The following is a 25922-nucleotide window of genomic DNA, read 5'->3' on the forward strand; positions in this document are numbered from 1 at the left end:
AATTTGTCTTATTACTGATTTTTAGATTTGGCACATAGCTTAAAGAGCGCTTACACTTTTGGGACATTAGAAATGATCTATTGATCGACACATTTGTGAATTTTCCATTGACATTTATTAAAATTTTCCATCGACATTTTTGGGGATTTTCTACTTACATCGTTGGGTAATTTCCACCTACAACTTTGAGAATTGAGAAATATTTGGATATTTTCCACTGATTCTTTTCTATAGTATTTAGTTTTGTTTAGGTTATTGCATCGTTTTCCATGCTGATTCTAATTCACTGTCTAAACTGACGAGAATTGCATGATGAAAAATGTAAATAGAACTAATACTGTCCCACACTTTTTGTAAAATCCTTGGTAATACAAATTCATGAAAATAGAATAACAAATCCGAACAAAATGAAATAGTAAGCCAAACTCACAATCTTCTATACAAAGGGATAATACATTTGTACGTAGATCGAACAGAACAAGAAAACTACCAGGTGCATCGGAAGAGTAAGTGTTCTCATTGATAACACCGGCTCCGTTCGAATAGTACATTTAATTTAATTTCATTTCTGTAAACATTCAAAATACATGTCCAATTCCAATGAAAAAAGAAGCACGCATGAACATTTCTACGTCTGAAAAATGCCTTTTTCGATTCGTTTACAAAAGTTTGAAAATACTATATTGAAAAGTATTATAATTCGATAAATTCTTGTCAGTTTGGTACTCTAGGATTTGGTTCCCCAGAGTCACAGATAATACCAGGAAAGAAGGGACATCATTTTCATTATTCGAATACGTCAATTACTTACATAAAAGTTAATCAGTTGTATGCTATCGTCAGAGGCCCACAGTTGCAAATGGTTACAAGTAGATTGTAGTGCTTAACCATGCGTGAGCCTCCGACGATGATTTTATGCTTGCATTTATACTTGATAAAATTTCGATAATTTATATCTGGAGTGTTTCTTAAGAGGGTGCACTTTTCCCTGCAATCAATGAATAACATATCACGGAACATCTACACATGTCAGGACTTCTGAAGCCGGACGTTCACCTTCATATCCAGACATGTTTCAAAACTATAATAGTTTGCATACCTAAATCTAATGATGCAATCCAAAACATAGCGTAGGAATACATTTCTCATTTTAACCAGACAAACCGATGAATAATCCATTTATCCTGTCTAAAGATATTTTTAAGGTCTTTAACATAGAAAACATGTTTGGAATGTAGGTGAATTTTTCACGGAATCTGTTACTAGGAAGGACTTATAAAGTCAATTGGTTTGATATGTCAGCTTTAGCTTCTTTATTTGCAGTAACAGGAACCGATAATACTATCGATGCTAACGATGTCGTCATGGGACAGGTAAAGTGTATTCCCTTTTCTACTCTGCCATTGCAAAAGCTGAATAATATCCATACAGGTAAATACAACTGATTTAACAAATTGACTGAGTACATGGCCATATTGCCTGCAGTGTGATGAATTATTCATTGATCATCGATTGGTTCAACCCGTAGTTGTGGTAGAAAGTTTGACCAATCAAAATTGAGGTTTAAACACTTTATACTTCAGCTGAACCTACTCATTTTGACATACGAATTGTCATTAATAGTTCCCATGATGTTCATTCAGGGTTTATATTTTGACATTCCATCTGTTATTCAAACACGAACACAATCAGTATGTATTTATATAGTATCGGTATCTTGTATAATATTTTTTATGTATTATTTCATTGGCGCGAGCTCTTATGAATATCTATGAGACCCCTGGGAAATTGAGCACTACAAGAATCATACAGTTTGATTAAATTATGGTAAGAACAGCACAGCAGTAGAGGAAACTCAAAAATAATATTTCCAAAACAATCCAGGCTCACGCTGAGAAGCAAAACCCTTGCAATTAGAACTGCTAGAGCATAAAGTAATTTTCCTGAAGATGTTATATCCGCTAAAAATATAAACTTTCAAAAAAGTTAAGACAAAATAAGGACATACCAAGAAAATTTATTTAATTATAAAGTAACCATAAAAGGAAATGAACTTATAATATACAATATAGATTACTAATACATGTCCGCTGTAGAGTAACTTGACTGTCCCTGTATTGGATAAAACTAAATCTAAAAGTAAGCCATGCACCCAGAGGTAAGTAAATGTCAATGCGATTTGCATCAGAGGCAGAGGATGATGCGAAGAACCTAGAAGATATACGATTGCTTAGTGTACAATTCGAGGTAACGCATCGTATTTTAATAACACTACCGTCAACTAGAAAATTCAATCTACTGTAAAGGTTTTACGATGAAGTTTGAATATCATCTAAGAAGATGGTCAACATGAAAATATCATTCTCCTGTACGGAATGGTCTCAATCTGACTGACAATGGCATGTCATCCAGTTGCTGTAACGTGTTGTTGGTGGCCTATTTCGTATTCTTTCCTGGGTTCCCAGGTGCCGCCAACATATTACATCATTTATTCGATGATTTCACTGTCTGTTCCATTATGATCGGTTGCTATGTGAAGCTGAACTGGAATACCACATCTAGTCGAGCCCGATATTCTAGAAGACTAACTCCTCTTAGTCTCCCGGTAATGTCCAGTCATTGGCTCCTTCTTGAGTAGCAAATGTTTTCATACTGTTTAGTGTTGTAATATGATTACAAAGCAGATAAATTAACAACAATTTCTTGTTTTTCGTTTTGTTAAGTCTGTTCTGGATACTCTCTGAGTACATAGTCGTGCTTCAAACGATATCGGCGCGGGTATCAATTCACATGTAGTGTCCATACCCCTTGCAGAGTTGGCAAATTCTTTTTACTTGTTGTGCCTTCTGCATCTTCGCAGGGGAAAGTGCGACTTCTTCATCTTTGGCGATGACATTGCTGGGAGTATACCGAGTGAGATATAGGCATATTTGTACGATGTGCGGATATTTGATCAGTTATCGCCCGGACATCTTATGATAATCGGCCGATTCTGAGCATTAGATGTTCGGTCGGTATTCACTGCCTCGTTGGCCCCCAAAAATTCTCTTTGGAAACAGGCGCCGTGCGATTAAACGCACGGCCTCCTTTTAATGTAAATGATGTGTGACAATTTTTTACCAGTGTTGTCCGATATCGGTAAAAAGGCCAAAGCCAGCTGTGTATACCCGATTACCCCCTATCCCCGGATATCGGCCGATCATTATGACCAAAGCATTACTATCATTTGGCACTACCATCCATCCATGCGACATTTATCTTCTGTCCTAGACTCCTAATCATTGTACCAGTATGTCTTCAGGTTTTTTGTGTTGTTTTTGTTTGTTTCGTTTTTGTTCTGACCACCGTCTCCCTGACCTCACATAGTTTTCTTGGGTCTTGAACACATGTACCATTAAATTGAATAATTGCAGCTAAGATATTTCACTGTGTATGTCTATTGAAGAAAAACACACTGGTATTATCTAAAACCGTAGGTGGGTGTTGATCTGTCCCTTCATCTTCTTCAATAGGGATGGTGACGTCATAACATAATAACAGGGGATGCTATGACGGTGGCCTGTGTGGAACGTCGTGCCCTGTATATGTCAATCCATTGATACTCCAATCGTCCTGGTGTTGAACTTGACGTCTTGCAAGCACAGTTGTTATGAATAAAACTTCAAGAGGTACAAACAATTGTAATAAATGATATTGAACAGAATGGCCTTCTGAAATTGTTCCTCCGACCAGAATTATATAATTTGTATGAAATCATTCTTCGATCCGCCGAGACACGCCTTTGTCTATCAAAGTAGTATTTCAGCATAAAGGGAGTGGTCCGACTGGTTAGTCCTATGTCTGTATAATGTGATCGGGTGGTGTGTACTGTCTAGTATCTCTAGCAGTATGCTTCAGTAAATTAGCAATAATTATTGCAAAGGGACACAACATGAATATACTACAGCCTCCCAAAACATAGACATTCATAAAAGCAACACATTGCATAGAGAGGATGTCGTCCTTCATTGACCCTGATAAGACGTCAAGTCCAGCTAACCAACACTACAGATACGTAGATACAACACTACAGGTATGAATATGTATTTCAAATGTATATCTTTCGTATCTGGTTATTTGATTATATTTTGTCCTTAAGTTTGTCTTCTAATTGGTTATTCCTTGTTTTTTGCTTGTCATAGACGGACATGAGCCATGATTACAAATAAACAAGATGGTTCTTTCTTCCAACAAACTTTATTTTTATCATTAACATTTATCCTCAACTAATAAACAACATCAACAAATCTTGCTGCCAATCTTAATGCTTATCTTACCATACTTTTGCTCACTCTAGCTGTAATCATTACCATATATTTGCTCACTCATTATCTTCAACATATTGTTTTTGAACGATCTCCCTTATACAATTATATAAAAATACTTTTAATTTATTATATGAACTTTCTTCTTTTTTAAAGTTATCATATGAACTTTCTTCTTAGACTCATATATCTATAGGAGCATCATTAATAATACATGGCATATTAATATAATTCCATTCTTCTTTGATGCTTAACTTTATCATTGTTTGAATATTTAAGTATTTTTTAATTAAAATTAAATCATCAACTGTATACATAATTAAATTTGTCTAATCTCTGGCTAGGAGAGGGCATATAAAGGCTTTAGCCTGTCGCCCAATCCTATTGATTATTATCAATAAAATTGGTTGAAATGAACATCTTTAACACAACCAGCTGGACATTTACCTAAGATGAAGGTAGAGTTTGAGAATATACAAAAGCATGTTATTTCAAATAGTTAAAAAATCTATTTCCTGAAATATATCAATACATGAAAACATCATGTATGTTATTGCAGACCAAAACCAAACGCTTAATCTCATATCTCATCTAAACATTTGATTTAAATCAATTTAGTATTTAATAGCTTGACGTTTTCAAAAGGAAATAGAGATAGATGACAGATATCATGTAATGGGAAGACAAATGCCATACCGTGGCTTAAGCCAACAGAATGTATACCAACAAGTTACAATTTAGGGGTTGTCTCCCTTAAAAATAAGAGTCTCAAGATTACAAGAGTTGTCTGCAAGTTCTTAATTCAACATATTTGATTTTTGTATTGTGAATCATTGGTCCATTAACATCACTTATCTGAAGAGAATCATTCATAAGATAAAATCTCTTATCCTATGAGAATCATTTGTCTATTAAAATAGCTTATCTTAGGAAAGCTCTCACGGTGCTGCCACAGAACAAACTAACAACAGGTACCCTCAGTCTAGTCCTTTTCTCTTAATGAATACCCTGCAATCAGAAAGATACCATTTTTTTATCATTCATTGCATACCTACGTTAACAAAATTAATTCCATAACAACATACATCATTTAACACTTTAAATTGTTTCCAGAGAAAAATCAGGGCAATATTTTAGCATTGTTTGGGAAAGACCATACATATTAAATATTAAATGAAAACTCTCCTGTTTTGCTTTGACCTTATAAGTACACATTCAATGTTGAAGATGATCACATTTGTAATTCATGCACTGTGTAAAGAAATGTAAATTTTGATTGTTTGTAACTTCATAATGGACTAGTCTAGTCTTTGATTTAGATGAGTCTAAATTTGTCTTTAGGGGTGAATGAAATAACAAATATCTTTTAAAGAAAATATTATCTGTCACTGATATAGATACATGTACTTACTTCTTCCTGATTTACGTGGTGAATCTGCAGGTGTAGAGAGGATTGATTTCCTAGAAAATAGGTAAAATTTTGTTGTCATTTTTAATCCATCAATAGACCATAATCAACATATTTAGTTTATATTTTGACATTTTTTTTCCTGTTCCAGAGATTATATCAACGGATGTAGCACCATTGTCACATACTGTATAGCTAGTTATTTACATTAGTCATGACTGGTGAATATACATATATTTTATACAATCATTATTGAATGGATTTGTTTACTTACCTCTTTGAAGATGGAGTTTGTTTTTCCTGTAAGCATAGAAAAAAAGAGTGTCATGTCTATCTTAACCAAAATTTTGATCAATGTCATGCAGTACTTCAATATTCTATGGTTGCTTTATAAATTACTTGTCACCAATTTGAAAATGCAATACTAGTTTTTTTTATATTCATACTTTTATACTATTAAGTTGTATTTTCTTATTACTGAGGGGTGTAACAAAATTAATTTTTATTTTACACTACATTTATCATTGCCTTCAGAATAATTTAATTAAAATAAATAGAATGTTAATTTTCATAACATGGGTCGTCTTCTATTTCTCTTCGTCGTCCTAAATACCACATGGTAGTTAACCATCACTGTGCCAAACGGCAAAACAGCAAAATGAATCTCCACTGTTATCATATATTATGCAGGAAATCTTGCATATGTTTAGTGTTGTTACCTCATCTTAGACCAACAATATGTATTTTCTGATGTTATTAATTCTTAAAGAAACCTTTAATTTTGCTACGGAAAAGTAGTGGGCCTTAAACATATGGGTAATATATTTATTAACAAATACAATTTTCACGATTATATCAAGAGTTCAGAAAATAGTGACTTCATTCTGTTCACAAATTAACCAGCTATAAAGATACATTTAAAGATGAGTACCTTTATAGAGAATGTGACTTCGTCATCCGCATCTGTGTCCTCATCCAAAGTTTTTAAACCAGAGGTTTTCTGCGAATCATTGACAGAATTTGATCCGTCACCTCCTGTTACTGTAGAACAATCTCCTGAAGTATTCCTCTTCCTTGATCGCGTCACCATGGATGAGGTACTAACATCAGAGCTGCCTGATTCCCTACGTCGTCTCGTGGCTCTCAAAGAGTAGCGTTTTTCTGAAGCTGCCTTTATTGAAAGGTTTTCAGCAGTTAACGCTGCTATATCGACATCATCTTTGACGATGGCTTCTGAGTCAGCCATGCTGATCAATCCCGACTTCCTCCTGCTAACACGACCTTTCTCAGGAGTGTTCTGAGCTGTGGATGAATCGGAAGGCTTTAACGATGTAAAGTCTCCATTGGATGTTCTCCTGGTTCTTGGTGGTCTGGGAGTGTCTACATAATCAGGAGTTGGTAAAGACCGTTTATTTTGTGAAGTTTTGTTAGATCTAGAAGACACTTTTTCCTTTTCTGGGGAATTCAACATTGGAAAATCCAGACTGGAGGCACTTTCACCATCTGAATTATCATTGGAATTGGGAATTATTTCATTACGTTGATCAAAGTCTTTTGATCCATTTACTGGTAACTGTTTAGCAGATGAAGCCGATTTCTTAGGTTTGGAAACGTTTTTGGGAGTTTTGAACTTAGCAGGTTCACTTTTGGGAGTTTTTACTTTACTTGATTCTGTTTTAGGGCTGTTAAGTTTACCAGAAACAGTGTTCGGAGTCTTTAGCCGACTTGATTTAGTCTCCGGAGTTTTCAGTTCAGTTGATTCCATTTTCTGCTTCTCTATCAATGATTTCAAAACAAATTCATCATCAGATTCAAAGTCAAACACATCTTTTTTGGCTCTTGACTTTCTAGGACTACTGGCTTCATCTATGAGATTACCCTGATCTTGAGTCTTCAGTCTGTTCCTTCGAGTCCTCGCTGGAGTTTTTACTGACGTGTCGTCTGAACAGGATTCAACATTCACCTCAATGTTTCCATTGCTTTTATTTTTAGTTGTGCCTCCTTTCGCCCGTTTCCGTAGGGAAGATACACTGCCTTCTATTTCTTCTGAAGTAAAATCAACAATATCTTTAAAGAGTCTCTTTCCTGGAGAAGCTATAGGTGTAGCAACTAATGTCTGTTGTCTTGGTGATGTGCTGTTAAGTTTTTTGGCAGACAATTGTTTCTTAGAGACTGCACTGCCAGCCGTGTTGGATAATTCTTTCTTCGGAGAAACATCGATGGGTGTGTCAACTGACGAAAGTCCCTTAGGTGATGCATTATTAAGTGATGTTCGTGTCTTGGGCAATTTCGTATTAGGTGTTTCAATAGATGATCCTTTCTTGGATGATGCACTTTTGGGAGTGTTGACTAGGGATTGTTTATTGGGTGAACTTTTTTGAGGTGAGATGTCCTCAAGTGATGTAACCGATGACTGTTTTCTGGTCTTGTTGTTTTGAGCAGTAGCAACTGATAATTCTTCATCGGAAGTATTTCCTTTAGAATTTTTAGGAGACTTCACAAGTTTCTGGTGAGATTTGTCAGTAGATTTAGTCTTCATCGAGGAGGGTGTTTTACTTTTGTCTCCACTTGACAATCCTCTACGTGATGCCGCTGGAGAATCTTTATTTTGAGTCTTCCTCTGCCTAAATGATCTTCCTGGCACAGGAAGCTCTGGAACAGTAGCCTCTTGCTTGGGTGTGGATAGAGTTACTTCCCTTTCATTCAAATCCTCTTCTTGAGCTTCTCCCGGACTTTTGTTCACAAAACAAGCCAACATTTCTTCAGTTTGTTCTTGATCAGACTTTTTTTCAAAACCGTCAGCTACATTGTCTTCCTCATCACTATTATCGTCGCCAAGTTCTTCATCAGAATTTTCTATATCATCCTCATCTGACATATCATCACCTTCCTCACTTCCATCACTCTGCTCTTCCAAATCTTCCCCATCACTTTCTTCACTCTGTTCTTCCTCATCATGTTCTTCACATTCATCACTGTGCTCTTCCAAACCTTCCACATCTTCCTTGCCACTCTGTCCTTCCAAGTCAGATTCATCTTGCTCCATATCCTTTATGTCCAATTTTTTAGCCTGTTCCATATCTCCGTCTATATCTTCTTCCATCTGTTCCTCATCTTCGTCATTTTCATCACTCTGGCCCTCAATATCAGATTCATCTTCCTCCATGTCCCTAATGTCCGACTCATTCGCCTCAATTTCCTGTGTAGAAGAGATAAGAAACAAAAAGTTAGCAAAAAGATACCTAGTTGTTGTGTTACGACCGTTATATTGTTGCAAATTAGCATTCACATTACATAAATCTGTTTTTCAACAAGAGATCCTAGAGGAATCATGGCGCCCACCAAAGAACGATCTATAGCCAACAATGGAGAAAAGGATATTTCTCTACTTTTCAAACTTAAACTACATATGCAATTTGAGAAAGATATCTCTTGAGTACTTTCTAAGAAATAGCAGTAACAAACTTCAAATTATCAAAACCAAAGATGGCGCCCTGTCGGCCATCATGTTGACTGATTGGTTTCAAAATACAATATACACATCTCAGGCCCTAGGGGAACCTACATATAAAACACTTGAGACAGATTCATGAAGTACTTTCTGAAAATAGCGATAACACGAATTGTTGATAGACAGACCACGAATGAAAGTTAATATTCTAATGGGAAGACAATACTGTGATGATATTGTGACAATAGCATTCAAATGCACCACATCTGTGTTGTAATGCATTTGTGTAATGTCAAAAGCAAATACTCCAAAGGTGTACAGAGTATGAGTAAAATTTTCATTCATCCATTCATAAGAGAGCGTGACAGGATTGATCTCAACCCTTGGGATAAGATTCATAAGCTGTCTAACACTCTGTAAGTCTCGAGTTCATGTTTTCATGTTTGACAACATAAGAATTCCACCCCTTGAGGGGATCATAAATTCTATCAATTTGTGATACAACATTACAGGTATAAACTTTCCAAAATGTACCTCTTCCTCACTGGATTCTACACAAGACTCAGCCAATGTTATTTCCAACGAGCCATCACTCTCTTCTGGACATTCAACCTTGGCGTCATCCTGCAAAATCACAAGAAATATAGTTAGGGTATCTAATAAGTGTTCATTTCATACAAGATTTTATGACACAGGTCTAAGAATTTTTTATTTTTATGAGCCTTGGCAAGCATAAGTAGTAGTTTTTCAAGGGGATATTTTCACAATATGGCTATATGATCATGAAAACTTTGTCTACATAAATCAAATTATTAATGAAAAATAGATATTCAGAGGCATGTTCATGAAAATTTAAAAGATAAGATTTATTTTCTTATATGACGTTAAAACCACAAAAATTTCTACCTTCATGTAAATAATCGACTATATGGTACACAGAAATAGAACTATTGAATTTTATAATGAGCTGAAATTGATGTAAAACAGAAATGATTCTGACCTGTTTTTGCCAATATTTTGAGGTATCAATGACAAACACTTCCGTCTGCTCACCCTCGTCTGGCTTCTCTGTAGCCTACAAAACATTAACACTACATACAATGCTGTACTAAATAATACTGAACATAATACAGTATAACCTGTCTAAAGCGAACCTTGTCTAACCCGGATCCCTGTGTATTCTAGCATAATCATATGGTATTTTCTTCCTAATTTGAAGTACCGTATTCGACCCAATAAGCGCCCAGGGCGTTTAAAAAAATGAAAAGGTGCTAATGAGACTAAATGATTGCAAATCTATACAGTTATGTGTAGTTTTGGTCTTTCTTTATGCGTGGGCAATTGAAATCGAAACCTCAAAAAGGAGGAGGGGCGTTTATAGGGATATGGGCGCTAATTGGGTCGAATACGGTAATTAAAACCTGTATAATCCGGAACGCTGGTTATGCCAGCCAAATATGACGGTCAAGGTGATATCTGGCTAAGACAAGTTACACTGTAACATCAATTACAGTCAAACCTGTTTTATTGATCACCTCTGTATCTATGGAGACCACCTATTTGAGGGAATGTCCAAAAATAGGAAATATAGTGCTTTAATTTCAGTAAATGTAGTTAAATCAAAGAGGTCTCCAGGGTGACTATCCTCAATCTTTTTGTCACTGTTGTTATATCCACTCGTGGACAATGTCATAGTAAAACTGAAGGAGTTTCAGGAGACAAATCACAGGCCAACAGAGGCTTCCTTTAAAGATTACAGAGAATGACGCCCAACTTCAAAACCATACAGTGTTTCACTTTATAACCATTTTTGATGTACATCAAAGGACTTTATTGCCTGTCTCATCTGTTGTCGTACACAACGCCTTCAGTTTTGCTATGACATAGTTCAGAAGGTTGACAAAACGACAGTGATAGTAACCAATTGTGTAACAAGGATAACACAGCTTTATGTGATGACAGTGATAGTAACTGCTGGTGTAACAAGGATAACACAGCTTTATGAAATGATTGGATAAAAACTGGATGAACACTGTAAAAGGAGACGGACAATTCCATACATAGAGGATCTTACACAGGTGGCCATGTTATAAAAAAAAAATTCTTATGAATTTGTGTAAAGTATAGTACCTCTCCTTTCTGCTGCTTTTGTTTCTTTTTCTGTTTAGGCACTGGGTCTTCCATTTCTACACCTTGATTCTGAAAAGGTAAGAAATACTGACTATAATTTGACTTTTGTGTACAACAGTGTTGCTAACCAAACTTTTGTGACAGCAAGTAAAAGAGTTTAGCCTGGTAACTTTCAACATAGATGTATTTTGAATACCTCCAATATTTCAGGGCCCAGTTTCATGAACATTCCTCAACTTTAAGGAGCTCCTTAACTTAAAATTACCATAGGAAAGCATTATGGAAGTTAAGGCAAACCCCTTAAGTTAAGGAGCCTTTCTTAAAATCTGTCATGCTTTCTTATGGAGAATTTCAAGTTAAGGAATTCCTTAAAGTTAAGGAATGTTCATGAAACTGGGCCAAGATATCTTGTTTTACCTAGAACATTTTCTTCTCAAAAATCAACAAAAGTTCATGAACATTAACAGTCACCTGACTATTGACACAATACAAGACTGTCAAGGAATAGACTTGTGTCGAAAATTTAAGACAATACAAGAAACCCTTTCGTAAAAGAAGTAAGTTTCTGATATATTTGATGAATTTGACCTTGAACAAAGGTCAAAGTTATTCATTTGAACACTTTTGGTAGCCCATCATGCCAGCATGCTACAGGCCTAATATCAGAATCCTGGGCCTTTCTGTTATTGAGAAGAAGTCGTTTGAATGAAAAGTTTACAGACAGCAAAATACGGATGTCCAGTTGGCATTTATATATTTGTTATGAATGCCAACTGAAAGACGTTCAATGCTTATATTTACATTTGCCTACAATTTTATGTTGAAATACCAAAGGATTTTGCATATGAAGTGAATTGATCATTCGTTATCGTTAAGGATGGAACAGCCATTTGAACAGCTGTTTTCCGTGATAGCTGGCACGACAATTAATTGTGACATCACAATGATAATGACGTTATGATAAGCAATTGAAGTTTATAGTCTATATGACTGCCTACTGTGCTTGGTAAGGTTACATAGTGGGACTGCAAAGAAAATGTAAATATAACAGAATATCAAATAATTTGACTATAGCATATATTTTCCAACACGGCTTATTACAATGTCAGCCATGAATAACAAAGATAGACTAAGCAAAATTATATGTAAACAGAGGATTCCGCTTATTAGAATAAGTCATTTTCCAGAAGAAAATATGCAAATAGCCGGAGAATTCGAAAAGGCGGAGATGACATTTTGCACCTTCGTTTGACCTCACACATATGTATGTGAACAGGCAAATAGATATCGTTTCGTTTACTTGATAAATACGTAAATTATTTACACTTAAAACGAACAACAAGTAATTATTTTCGAAGTTGTGAATCGATTTTAATTGTTTTATAACAAAAAATATTCCAATATTAGATTCTTGTTTACCTTAGATCGACACGTGAATATTTGAGAAACAGCTAAACGATCGATATCAAATGCAATAACTAAACAGGATTGAGTTTGTGTCTACAATTCTGAACCTTAATAATAAACAAATTTTCGTACATTTGCCTGGCAAAATGAACTTGATTAAACTTCAAAGTGCCGATCAACTAGTAGTGTTGTTTTTACACATGTGTATGAATTTGAAAATGGTGGCAGGTGATGAAGCCATGCGTTCACTGGACCTAAATGTGTTTTGAGAATTCTCTCTGTATTGTTGATCTATACGGCGAATAGCTTTATAACATTACAGAAATTAATGCATATTCAAGTAGCAATGAAACAACGTAGCAAGTATCTTTGTATCCTACATACTGTACGAAACTTGCGGTGGTCATTGCACGCTGACTTTGCATGCTTTGATGTCTAGTTCAACAAGACGCTTGATTCGCACATGTCTGTCGTAGTCAACAAGACTCTGGTTGAACGAGACTACTCATGAATGGCGATTGTTGTAAGGAAGCATGGTTTCTCCAACTGAGCGCGAACTAAGGTACGTTACGTTAATAAATGAACATATTTGAAAGTGCAAATGCTTTAATTAGATGTTTGAGTCAGTGATTATACTAAAGTTATGATCAACCGCTGCTGGTGTAAATCGTAACAGCGTCGAATACCTTTGCAGATTCATGCATAAAATAACAAGCCATACAATAACGTTAATCTGTCACCATAATGATTTCTAGTAAAAGCGAAGTATCTTGAAACATATAGCGGCGAATTTCGCTAAAAATATATTGCAAAATTGAAAAATATTCTATTTTATTTTCAGAATTTTCCAAATATTTTATTCAAATAACCGGAGGTCATGTGAAAGTCTATGCAAATACACGGAGTTGAAAAACAAAGATAAAGAACTTTAAGAAGGAAAAAATCGGGACCGCAGAATTTTATGCAAATAACCGGAATATTCAAATAACCGTTATTCGATTATGTGGAGTGCTCTGTTTTTATCAATAGAAGCAGGAGTCCACAATAATTCTCAAGGACATTTGTGAAAAGTAACTGATATTGATCAAGTAGGTAAAATTTTAGTAAGTATCTATATTCTTGTTCGAAGAATTGATAGGACCTGCAAGGTCTGATAAAAATTTGTTTACCATCACTGGTAAACCTAAAGTGTTCAATATGTATAAGAAGATAATCAATAAATATATTTGAAAATTCAATCAAAAAACAAAAGTTCTGTAAATTTTGTCTAGTAAAAAAATTCATTCTGAACAAATCCTATCTTTCAAACTTTAATTTTTTATACTAGAATTATTATTTCAACAAGAGATCCCAGAGGGATCTTGGCGCCCACCAAAGAATGATCTATGTCTGACAATGGAAAGAGGGATCTTTTCCCTGCTTTTCAAACTTTTTCAAAACACACGACATATAAAATTTGAGACAGATCGCTATAGTACTTTCTAAGAAATAGTGGTAACAAACTACAACAATGAAATCTAAGATGGCTGCCGGTTGGCCATTTTGTTTACAGATCAGTCCCGAAAGGCATTATGGATCAGTCCTTAAAGGTGATAAAAACAGATTTTAAATATGCTATTTTTGTGTTGATATTTGTTTATTGTGATGCACTTTATGATTTCCAACAAAAAATACAGGTTGTATTTGACGTAATTTCAATAAAATGTGCTTGAAACGAAGTCCATAAACACCCTTGTCTAGAACGATCGCATCGCTTATCGCCCCTTATATCACCAGGTGGCCGCAGATTCCTGACGTCATCTGAGACCAACAGCTGTGACAAGAGCCGGGAAATTCAATGGGACAGTGTTGCGGTATTGGCGATTATAAATATATAAAACAGTCGCGCTACGTGTAGTTGCTATATTGATAAGTGTAAATGTATCCGTATGTATTTTATACAATCTATAACATACCCTGATATAATAAAAACGATCGTTTACTCATTCTAATCGTTATATTCTGGGCTATAAAATTGTTTATGTTCTTTAGGGGTCAAAAAATTCTTAATATTTTTTTTTGACATCGTGATCCGTGTGTGTCCAACTCATGATATAGGATGAGGTTGCGGTTGAACTATTTGGTCTGATAAAATGATAAAAAACTCCTAAACATACACTTTAAAGTATAATATCCAACAAGAAGAAATAACAAAGTTTACAGAAAACAAATTTTGAGACCCAAAACAAAGAATGGACACTACATAATGCTAACATGTACATATAAAATAACATGCATATTATAAAGATAGACCCTGACATACCCTTTTCTAAACACCCTATCATACCACGACAAACGTAACCCCTTCCTGCCTCATGGTATGTATGCTACCACATACCCTCGTATTTCCTATTTGGAAATCCTTCAGAACACGCCGCACAGAACACATATTATAGGCTTATTGTATTTTTTAAAGTTCTGTAATAAGTTTTAAGGATTTATTCAACAAAATTTCGGGGCTTTCCGTGTTACGAAAATAGAATAACATGTACAGTAGTAAATAATGCACGCACGACCGATAAAAAAAAGATGGGACAAAACATAGATACTAGATACAATGGCCAAATATGCATGACATGTACATCGTGGACAAGATATGCACGTTTAATAGTTCAACTAACACAGGGCCATGATAACAACCTATTTCTTATAAAAAGACAAATCATTTACAAGACCGCTTCATATGTATTATCTAACCATGCGCAGTTTTGGAAAATTTCAAAAGTATACGAACAGTCCACAGGGATTTGAGAATTAGTTTGTATCAATATGGACACGCTAGATAGCCTATTGACCATTATGAGACGATTTAGGGGTCTAGATAAAAAAAAATCGATAAAAATTGTATTCTACATATACGCAAGTGTACTATCAAGAATATAACAGGAAATTAATGAGTATGCAAATTGCGGGCGAAATTGGCGAGCATACTATTCACAATGGCTGTGACGAGTTTTACGATGTATTATGATGATTTTAAAGCGTTCTTAACATTGTAATTTTTCGATTTTAAATTACCTGCATTTATATACTGATAAAATTGTGAATGTCGTCATATCATTATGCAACCCTGCTCGATCTGAACATACCGGCTTCACACCATCGGCACATTGTTGTGTAACTCAAAGTACATGTAAAAAGAAATGTAATAATGAATTAATTGTCTTGCTAAGACTTATACACATTTTTTTACATACATGTAGTAGAATCTCTAATAGGAAGTATGAAAACTGTGCAGGAGGACCCTTTGTTTTTTCTTTTATCATGCGCGTATGTTTGTAACAGATGATTTTTTTCATCAAAACGTAGGTCTAAGGAGGTGGGCCGCAATAATTGTCCATTTTCACTACAATCTTATTTTGCACATAAAATTACCAGTATGTATATCAAAACTCCCCGGTTAATTTTATGTGTAAACTATAAATTACATACATGCACAGTCGTATTACTCCAGGGTGGACTGAATAGGAAAGTAATACTTATTCATTCGTGAAAAATGACCTTATGTTTAACCCCACATGATACTCTACATGATATGTACTCGACATTAATGACATCATCATTTACATATAGTGACGTCATTTTATAGGTTATGACGTCAATAATGTGTCATTATGTAGGGGATAAACATGCTACCCAATAAGTCGGAATATAACTATATTTTTCTCCAGACCTAGACCTGTGGCTAAAATCCACATGCATGTTGAGAGTTCCGCGATCGGCACACCGGCTTCCGCTAGTTGATTGTCCCTCAGATGACGTCAACACTCGAACTCAAGGAGGAGGAGTCATAGAAAAAAAATCCCTTCAAAAAGAATGTGAAGATTGATTTCATTAATTTTACTATTTTATGAATATCAAACTGATATATGTTTTAATAGACATACAAAGTTTCGGTAATCAAAACTTTAAAGGTACTATGCACAACTAGGGTACAAGGGGAAACCATGGAATTTGAGGATCCCTTCAGTCTGAGAAATAGCAATTACAAACTTTAACTATCAAAATCCAAGATGGTCGTTGTCATCTTGTTATACCGATCGGTCCAAAAATATGCAATATGCACAACTAGGGCCCTAGGGGAACCTATATATGGAATTTGAGAAAGATCCCTTCAGTACTTTTGAGAAATAGCAAAAACAAACTTTAACTATCAAAATCCAAGATGGCCGCCTGTCGGCCATCTTGTTCACCGATCGGTCCAAAAATGCAATATGCACAACTAGGGTCCTAGGGGAAACTTATATGAAATTTGAGAAAGATCCCTTCAGTACTTTTGAGAAGTAGCGGTAACAAATTTTAACTTTCAAAATCCAAGATGGCCGCCTGTCGGCCATCTTGTTCACCGATTGGTCCCAAAATGCAATATGCACAACTAGGGTCCTAGGGGAAACTGTATATGAAATTTGAGAAAGATCCCTTCAGTACTTTTTGAGAAATAGCGGTAACAAACTTTAACTATCAAAATCCAAGATGGCCACTTGTCGGCCATTTTGTTCACCGATCGGTCCCAAAATGCAACATGCACAACTAAGGCCCTAGGGGAACCTATATATGAAATTTGAGAAAGATCCCTTCAGTACTTTTTGAGAAATAGCGGTAACAAACTTTAACTAAACTTTAACTATCAAAATCCAAGATAGCTGCCTGTCGGCCATCTTGTTCACCGATCGGTCCCAAAATGCAATATGCACAACTAGGGTCCTAGGGGAACCTACGTATGAAATTTGAGAAAGATCCCTTCAGTACTTTTTGAGAAATAGTGGTAACAAGAATTGTTAACGGACGGACGGATGGACGGACGGAAGGAAGGACAAACGGACCACGGACCACAGACGAAAGGTGATTTGAAAAGCCCACCATCTGATGATGGTGGGCTAAAAATAAACATTAATAAAAAACAGTTTTGAAAAGTAATTGAAATTAAATAATGATAGTTATTTTTCAAAATAATTATCAAATCAGGGGACGTAATTCATGGCGAGACAGACACCCCTTAAAAAATTAATGGTCTTGACCTGGTTTTACAAAAGGTGATAAGCTCAATCAATTGATTGGTGACTTTTCTAATTCTCATTTTTCACAAAAACTGTGATTATATCCTCTCTAAAAGAAGCAAGTAAGTGAAAAATTAAATACTTTAGAATTTCATAAATTATTGTTAAGTCTGTTTGTCAAGAAATTACCTGGTATATTATCTTGATTTGGAAATTTTAATTGTTAAACTGTGATTAGCCTACCCATCGTTTGAACAACTGAGCCCTGGTCAATTTAGCAAAAATACAGGCCTAACCTCCTACTAATTACATTTTTTTTTTTTGCTTTTTGGATTAGGTCCTCAATACTACTGTGATAGGAAAAATGTATGAAAATTGAAATTTGTGAAAATAATTTTAGCTTATCAGTATCCTGGGTCATTCTGTTATTGAGAAGAAGTTGTTTGAAAGAAAAATTTACAGGCAGCGACATGCGGATGCTGTACGATGACAGACGAAGCATGTTAACTAAAGATCATCCTGACCATTTGGGTCTAATGACCTGTAAAGATATTAAACCAAATCAGCAAAATTGGATTGATATCCAGCCACAAATGATACACTTATAATTAAAAAAAGGTACAAGTTAAGGTTTGAAAGTACATATATTTAACTTGAGTCATATATATATATTCCGTCTTTGCATATTACAGAGTAAGCTCCCTTACGGGTAGGTATCGATTGTTACGTCATTATTTTGTGAGCACAATTCACGTCTTTTTCTCTGAAACGTATGACATTACGCTCTCAAACACATGACGTCACAATCAATACCTATCTGCAAGGGCAGATAACTATGCAATATGCAAATAGGGGATTGAATTGTATATAACAGAGTATCAAATACTTTGACTATAGAATATATGTTTTCCAACACAGCTTATTACGTCAGTCATGAATAACTTAACCATCGATAGACTAAGCCAAATTATATGTTTATTATACTTTAATCAATAGAAGCAAAAGTCCACAATAGTCCACAAGGACATTTGTGAAAAGTAACTAATATTGAAGAGTAGGTAACATTCTTCTAGTTAAAAGCTCGTAATTAGTAATTATTATCTGATTAAAGAATTCATAAGACCCGGTAAGGTCTGACAAAAATATTTTTTTTACCATCACTGGTAAACCCAAAATGTATTACTTGATGAAAGATAATATATAGATTAATTACAAAATTAAATTACAAAAACAAAGTTCTGTAAATTTTGGTGATTAAAAAAATTCAATCTGAACAAATCATAACTTTTAAACTTAAATTTTTAATTCAGGAATTATCATTTCAAAAATAAAAATTAAATAAAAAACAGTTTTGAAAAGTAATGAAAATAAATAAATGATGATTGCTTGTCAAAATAATTATCAGTTAAGGGGAGGTAATTCATGTGAACAGACTCCCCCTTAAAAAGGACTATCCTCCTACTAAATGATCATCTGACTATTGATACAATACACCAGTAGTCAAAGTATACAGTAGTGCAAAATAAATTTGCATAGATTTTGTTTGCAAACTTATGTGTGTGATTCACAGTTTGCAAACAAAATTTCTTTCATACCCCGATGAAACTTAAAGGTAGGTTTCGCCCAACAAAAATAAATATTTTTTTGTAAAATCTGATAAACGGAAGAAAATGTGAAAAAACATATTAAAATTACCTCAATTTAATTTCTTAATGCGTATGAGATGGAACAAATGTGTCTTGAATACAAAATTGAAGGAAATCCTTGATTTATTACAATCGTCGGGCTGACAGGAATGTATGCAAATGAAGCTGCTATGGATTGTGTTGTCGAACCTTTGCACATGCATATTGTTACCCACTAAAAGTAAACAAAATGGTTGAACGAAAGCGTGTGAGAAAAAAATGTATCCGAATCGCCATCAAAGAGTATGAAATTAGAATGGAATCGGTAGCACCCTAGGATATATATCTAGGGAATGAAACTCATAGATGGCATGTAGCAATAGAAGAAACAGAAGCAACATCTCAAGCGGAACTCGCCCGGATTCTGTTTGGACTGTGTTGCACACGTGGTGAGTTAAATTTCAACACATGTGCCTACGCACATAGAGCGGCAGACTAACTACATATATGTTTGATGTACTAAGCTAGCGAACATATGTAAGTAACTTGAAGTGTTTTAGATTATATGACATGTACAAACAATCCATCGTACTTCGAAAAACATGCCTTGGGAAGACTGTCACTTCTATCTGACATTTTGTTGCACGCTTCCGCTCGTTAATGCGGCCTTTGTTTTGGAAAAAAATACGTCATGTTCTATGTAAAGCTTGACTTTGCTCTATTTTTAGAGGAGTATTTTCCTGGTCAAGCTAGGCAACTGACCACCCATATTGTTCGCTGTATGCATCGAAAATGATCTGAAGATTATAAATTTCAATTTCGTAAACTTAATATTTCATTGGGTGAAACCTACCTTTAAATTTAGTGACATTGATGCTTAAGTAATTAAACCTACCTTGATTTGGTCTCCTTTGTCAAGGAAGAAAAGTTCAGTGTCAGGTACATTTTCTTCTTTATCCTCCATCTACAAGTCATCAAAAGGCCATGTAAACTTTCCAAAAACACTGATTCATAACTCCTTAAGACATAATGATAGTGTCACCATTTTACCCACCTCTGTTTTATGTTTTTAAATCAATTAAATTAATCTCTCTCATGCATCTTTTAATTATTTTTTGCCATGCACACACACCAGCACTGTCTTACACACACCTGTACCGCCTTATATACACTTGCAATTTCTTACATACACCTACACTGTCTTACATACACCTGTACCGCCTTATATACACTTGCAATTTCATACATACACTTACACTGTCTTACATACACCTGTACTGTCTTACACACACCTGTACTGTCTTACACACACCTGTACTGTCTTACACACACCTGTACTGTCTTACATACACCTGTACTGTCTTACATACACCTGTACTGTCTTACATACACCTGTACTTTCTTACATACACCTACACTGTCTTACATACACCTGTACTGTCTTACATACACCTGTACTGTCTTACATACACCTGTACTGTCTAACATACACCTGTGCTCTCTTACACACACTGTACTGTCTTACACACACCAGAACTGTCTAACACACACCTGTACTGTCTTAACATACACCTGTACTGTCTTACATACACCTACACTGTCTTACACACACCTGTACTGTCTTACATACACCTGTACTGTCTTACACACACCTGTACTGTCTTACACACACCAAACTGTCTAACATACACCTGTACTGTCTTACATACACCTGTACTGTCTTACATACACCTGTACTGTCTTACATACACCTGTACTGTCTTACACACACCTGTACTGTCTTACACACACCGAACTGTCTTACACACTGTCTACAACACCTGTACTGTCTTACACACTACCACACACTGTCTTACATACACCTGTACTGTCTTACATACACCTGTACTGTCTTACATACACCTGTACTGTCTTACATACACCTGTACTGTCTTACATACACCTACACTGTCTTACATACACCTGTACTGTCTTACATACACCTGTACTGTCTTACATACACCTGTACTGTCTTACATACACCTGTACTGTCTTACATACACCTGTACTGTCTTACATACACCTGTACTGTCTTACATACACCTGTACTGTCTTACATACACCTGTACTTTCTTACATACACCTACACTGTCTTACATACACCTGTACTGTCTTACATACACCTGCACTTTCTTATATACACCTGTACTGTCTTACATCTGTACATACCCCTTAATACTACTATCTTACATCATACTTACTGTCTTATACCTGTACTGTCTTACATACATATACACTGTCTTACATACACCTGCACTTTTCTAAGCATACATTATCAAGCATGGTGGATATCAATATGAACATGACAGTATTTTGTTCTTTTTATGTACAAATGTTACACGAGTAGTCTAGTCTCAATCCCTACAAAGTGACTTAACCTTCTTTCTAAAGTTGCCATATCGGTTCTAAGTTGTAACCTGCAAACGAGACATGCCAGAAGAACCAACGAAACATCACATTCTATTTAATAGAACATCAGGTTTGTACCAGTGGCGACCAACCAGAACCTTCCACTAAATGGAACAGCTGTTTGTAATCCCTTACCTGCTTAGTACCGCCAATGTCAAGGAAGAACAAGTCAGAATCTGATCTACTTTCATGTCCGTTCATCTACAAATCAACAAAAATAAAAGTTGTATAACTTTGCTATGCTATTACCAGAAATCATACAGGTTACCTTTTATGAAAGATCAAAAGTGATACATCAAACCATAATTCGTTATTGAAAACACATTATTGCCTCATACTAATGTCTTGTGACGAGATGGTTCTTGAGCGGAAACATTCCATAGCCCATGACAACAGTATGAAATCCTCTCAACAAGACCATAAAAGATTGGTACTTATATCAAAATTTCACTTTTTGGCGCCTCTAAGTTACATGCGCTTTCCCTATTTTCCCCCCTTTATTTGTGGGGTTATTAATTATTTACTTACATTAATTTGCACACACAGTGTCTTTTTTTTAAGTGGTGCAACAATGCATCAAACTGTTTGTGTACTGCTTTACATTGCTTTTCACATAAATAAATAATATCTGATTCAAATCTCTATCAGCTATTGGTACATTTGTACATGATTAATAAGCCTCAGTTGCATAAATGACATGAAATAAAATATTAACCTTGGCTTCCATTTTTCTTTTCTTCCTTTTTGCAGACTTTTTCTCCTGTTTGGAATCGTCATCTTCTGTTTCCTCATCAAAATGTGTCAACGTCTGAAATAGAAACATTTTGCCATTATGAAGTACAGTCAAACCTCGATGATTCGAACTTCGATGAATCGAATTTCTCGCTGTATCGAACTTTTTGTCTGGTCCCGAATTTCTTCACTATATAACATTACTAACTAACCCATGTATGAATCGAAGTTTTATGAATCGAATTTCTCGATGTATCGAACTTTTTTCAAGGACCATTTGTTATAGAATCATAGGTAACGGACACTCGATGATTCGAATAAAAATTTACCTGTACAGATCAGGTGTTCGCCGATACCCCGCGGCATGCTGTCACACCTAGCTGTCTCGCGACGGCCCTTCGCCGGACATTAGGGATTATGACAGCTTGTGTTGCTAGCTTGATATCATCAAGATAATTAATATCACTAATCAGGCCGATACCCGGTGCTTTGTTTTTACAAGCTGCGTTATTAAATCATTAGTATGGCAAAGATACAGTTAGTCGTTTTTTTATGTTCGCCGCCGCCATTGGTAGCGGTTTGTAGAACAGTAAATAGCAAGCCACATTATTAGTAACCCATACTCAAAACTGTTACATTGCACAACTTTGGCATAAATACTGGAGCAAATCGATCATTCTAAATCGAAGTATTTTGTAGGTGTTGTAGCGCTTTCGGTTCCTCCTTTTTAGTATCGTTTTTACAACGTGTTTTCGTTTTTATATTCATTCCGTAATATTAACCATCGCTTAAATAGTCACCAAACGAACACTTGTACATGAGTTAGGCCTAGTACACGTAAGTCTTGTTTATAATATACGTATGTATTGCTGACGATAGCAATTAGTTTCTCCTAAATCAAACCAAGAATATCGATCTTTTAGAATCTACAATCTACGTTTTTGTAGATTCTAAAATTGCTAACGATAGCAATAAATGTGATTAATTGCATACTTCGTTTTTATTTTGTTTTGCTTGTGGTACAATGATTATAAAGTTTACGGAACGGAGACGACATGTATACAACTACCACAGTTGGTCATGGTAAAAAAAACATCGGTCTAATTTCAACCACGAATAATTCGAAGTCTCGATGTTTCGAAGTTTTTCTGACGGTCCCTTCAACTTCGATACATCGAGGTTTGACTGTAGCTACAACAGAACCATAAATTTTTTAATATGTACTGTAAACCTATTTTCTCTCTCGGCTACTAAATTTCTCTATTTTCATTTTAAAACTAATTTGCTGAGATGAAATTTTGTTTAAAATAAAATTAAATGTTTATGATTCTATATTCTATACATGCAATTACATTTTAATCAGAAATCTGCATTCTTTGTTTATCATGACGAATTTTGATTTGACAAATTTATTATATTTATGAGACAAAAATAACAACTATTCATTAAGGAGTTTGCTGGTTTAAGGATTAGCTTTTTTAAACCATTTTATTTTCACGTATACCATATACTTTGCATCTTTGTTATTTTCAACACATTTCTGCAAGATGAAGGGCTCTTACTAACAGTCATGCATTCATATAAAAATTGTTTGTGAAAGATTTGAATTTGCATTTGAACTCTATTAATACAAATAACACAATATTTTTTCTTGTAAAAATATGAAATTTATAGAAGAAAATATTAAATTTACAGAAGTATGAACTTACATCAGTTAGCAGTGACAGCAGATTATCCTCAGCCTCATCTAGGATGAATTTGGTGACATTGGACCCTTTAAAGCGCTTATCTTCAACTGGCATTTCATCTAGGATTTCCTCACTGCGATTTTCAAGCCAATCCAGAAAATTTTTGGGTGCGGGCACAATCTTACGGGTCTGTAGGAAATATGATAGTACTTTAATATTACTCCCCTGATAAAGAAAGTAAAGTACTGTATTCGCTGTAATTATTGCCCTCCCCCTGTAAGTGCCCCTCCTCATATTTGAGGTTATATAAAACCTCCATGTCAATCATTTAACATGTTTTACAACATGTAATGCTTATAATATCGGCATTGTATCCCATATAACATTAACTTGCAAGTCTATGTGTGAGTCACGATGTACAAAATTGTAATAATGTGTATCAAAGGAAAGAAACTTAGGTATGTTTACTGCGACAGATTAAAGTGTCATAAATGCAGAAAGAGTTAAAATACAAGTGACTTTCTTTAGTAGCGTTTTTAGGTAACGAAAATGGATTTTGTAAATCCATTTTCTTTACCTAAAAAACGCTATCCTTTATCAACTTTTAAAAGCCCCCTGGATATTAATTACAGCAAACACGGTAATGGGATAGGGTGAACGAATGAATACTTGTTACCAGAATACAGAAAGAATGAATACTTTTTATCAGAAAAGAGAGAAAGAATGAATAATTTTTACCAGAATAGAGAGAAAGAATGAATACTTTTTATCAGAAAAGAGAGAAAGAATGAATAATTTTTACGAGAATGAACACGAAAATGACCTGGCGTTTGAGAGAGTTGATCTCGCAATTGTCCTCCGTATTGGATTCCTCGGTGAAATCACAGACAGTTCGTAAAGCCAACACATATTTGAGGTAGTGTTGAAAGTCCCCAGTCACAGGCTTCAGCTCAAATGTCCTCCTAGTAACAAAGACAAATACTTATCGACTGATTATTTCGTAGGTACATGTAGTATCATACAAAGCACTCATTAATTCTAGCTTAGATGTGGTAACTAGAAACTTCAACTCACGAATTCTAGCTTAAATAAGGTAACTAGAAACTTCAACTCACGAATTCTAGCTTAAATGTGGTAACTAGAAACTTCAACTCTAATGAATTCTAGCTTAAATGTGGTAACTAAAACTTCAACTCATTAATTCTTGCTTAAATGAGGCAAGGCCAAACAAAATTAAATGTTGGTTCTCAGGCCACTTTTTCTGAAAATAGATGAGGGAGGGAGGGCTTTTTTTTCTCTTGTTTATTGTAGAAAAAAGAGACAAGGGATTTTTTTTTTTTTTTTTTTTAATTTCCCAACAGAATAGGAGGCAAAATTCACCAAAGTTTCAATTCAAAAGGATTTTGTAACAGCAAATTATCAACACCTTGTTAAATACAACACATTTGTTGTTGAAGACGGTGGTATCCTCGGGGTAGGGCTCCGGTAATGACAGTTTCCAAGCGGCCGCGAAATGCAAATCAAAAGCATTTCGTTTACGGTTCCCACTATCACCCGTTTCGCCATGATCACGGTATTCAGGTTTCGTTTGGGTGCATGCACCATCAATAATGTCATATCGCATGTAACGGCGGAATGCTGTGACAGTCTCCCCAACCTTCATGTTCATCATTACTTGATCGAATCCAGACAC

General features: G+C 35.1%; 2 protein-coding genes across 3 annotated transcripts in view; one reads left to right on the plus strand and one right to left on the minus strand.

The window, feature by feature from the left end:
- Nucleotides 1-2001: 2001 nt before the first annotated feature.
- LOC138331965 (dentin sialophosphoprotein-like) overlaps nt 2002-25922 on the minus strand; it is a 29741-nt gene continuing 5820 nt past the window's right edge. The window contains exons 10-22 of one of the 2 annotated variants that reach the window (XM_069279869.1): nt 25053-25191; nt 24251-24418; nt 22525-22617; nt 21945-22010; nt 20257-20325; nt 11294-11362; nt 10164-10238; nt 9698-9787; nt 8704-8911; nt 6644-8673; nt 5987-6012; nt 5716-5765; nt 2002-5312 (exon numbers count right to left, since the gene is read on the minus strand). In XM_069279869.1, coding sequence (XP_069135970.1) covers nt 5287-5312; nt 5716-5765; nt 5987-6012; nt 6644-8673; nt 8704-8911; nt 9698-9787; nt 10164-10238; nt 11294-11362; nt 20257-20325; nt 21945-22010; nt 22525-22617; nt 24251-24418; nt 25053-25191 — 3109 coding nt within the window. In that variant the 3' untranslated portion in view covers nt 2002-5286. Of the gene's footprint in view, nt 5313-5715; nt 5766-5986; nt 6013-6643; nt 8912-9697; nt 9788-10163; nt 10239-11293; nt 11363-20256; nt 20326-21944; nt 22011-22524; nt 22618-24250; nt 24419-25052; nt 25192-25922 lie in introns of both variants that reach the window. The other variant, XM_069279868.1, reaches the window with a different exon arrangement.
- Nucleotides 10428-25922, plus strand: part of LOC138331963 (histone-lysine N-methyltransferase SETD1B-A-like) — a 38723-nt gene continuing 23228 nt past the window's right edge. The window contains exon 1 of the mRNA XM_069279867.1: nt 10428-11370. The gene's annotated coding sequence lies outside the window, so the exon portion shown is untranslated. The remainder of the gene's footprint in view (nt 11371-25922) is intronic.

Source organism: Argopecten irradians, chromosome 9, assembly GCF_041381155.1.
Source record: "Argopecten irradians isolate NY chromosome 9, Ai_NY, whole genome shotgun sequence".
Classification (NCBI taxonomy): domain Eukaryota; kingdom Metazoa; phylum Mollusca; class Bivalvia; order Pectinida; family Pectinidae; genus Argopecten; species Argopecten irradians.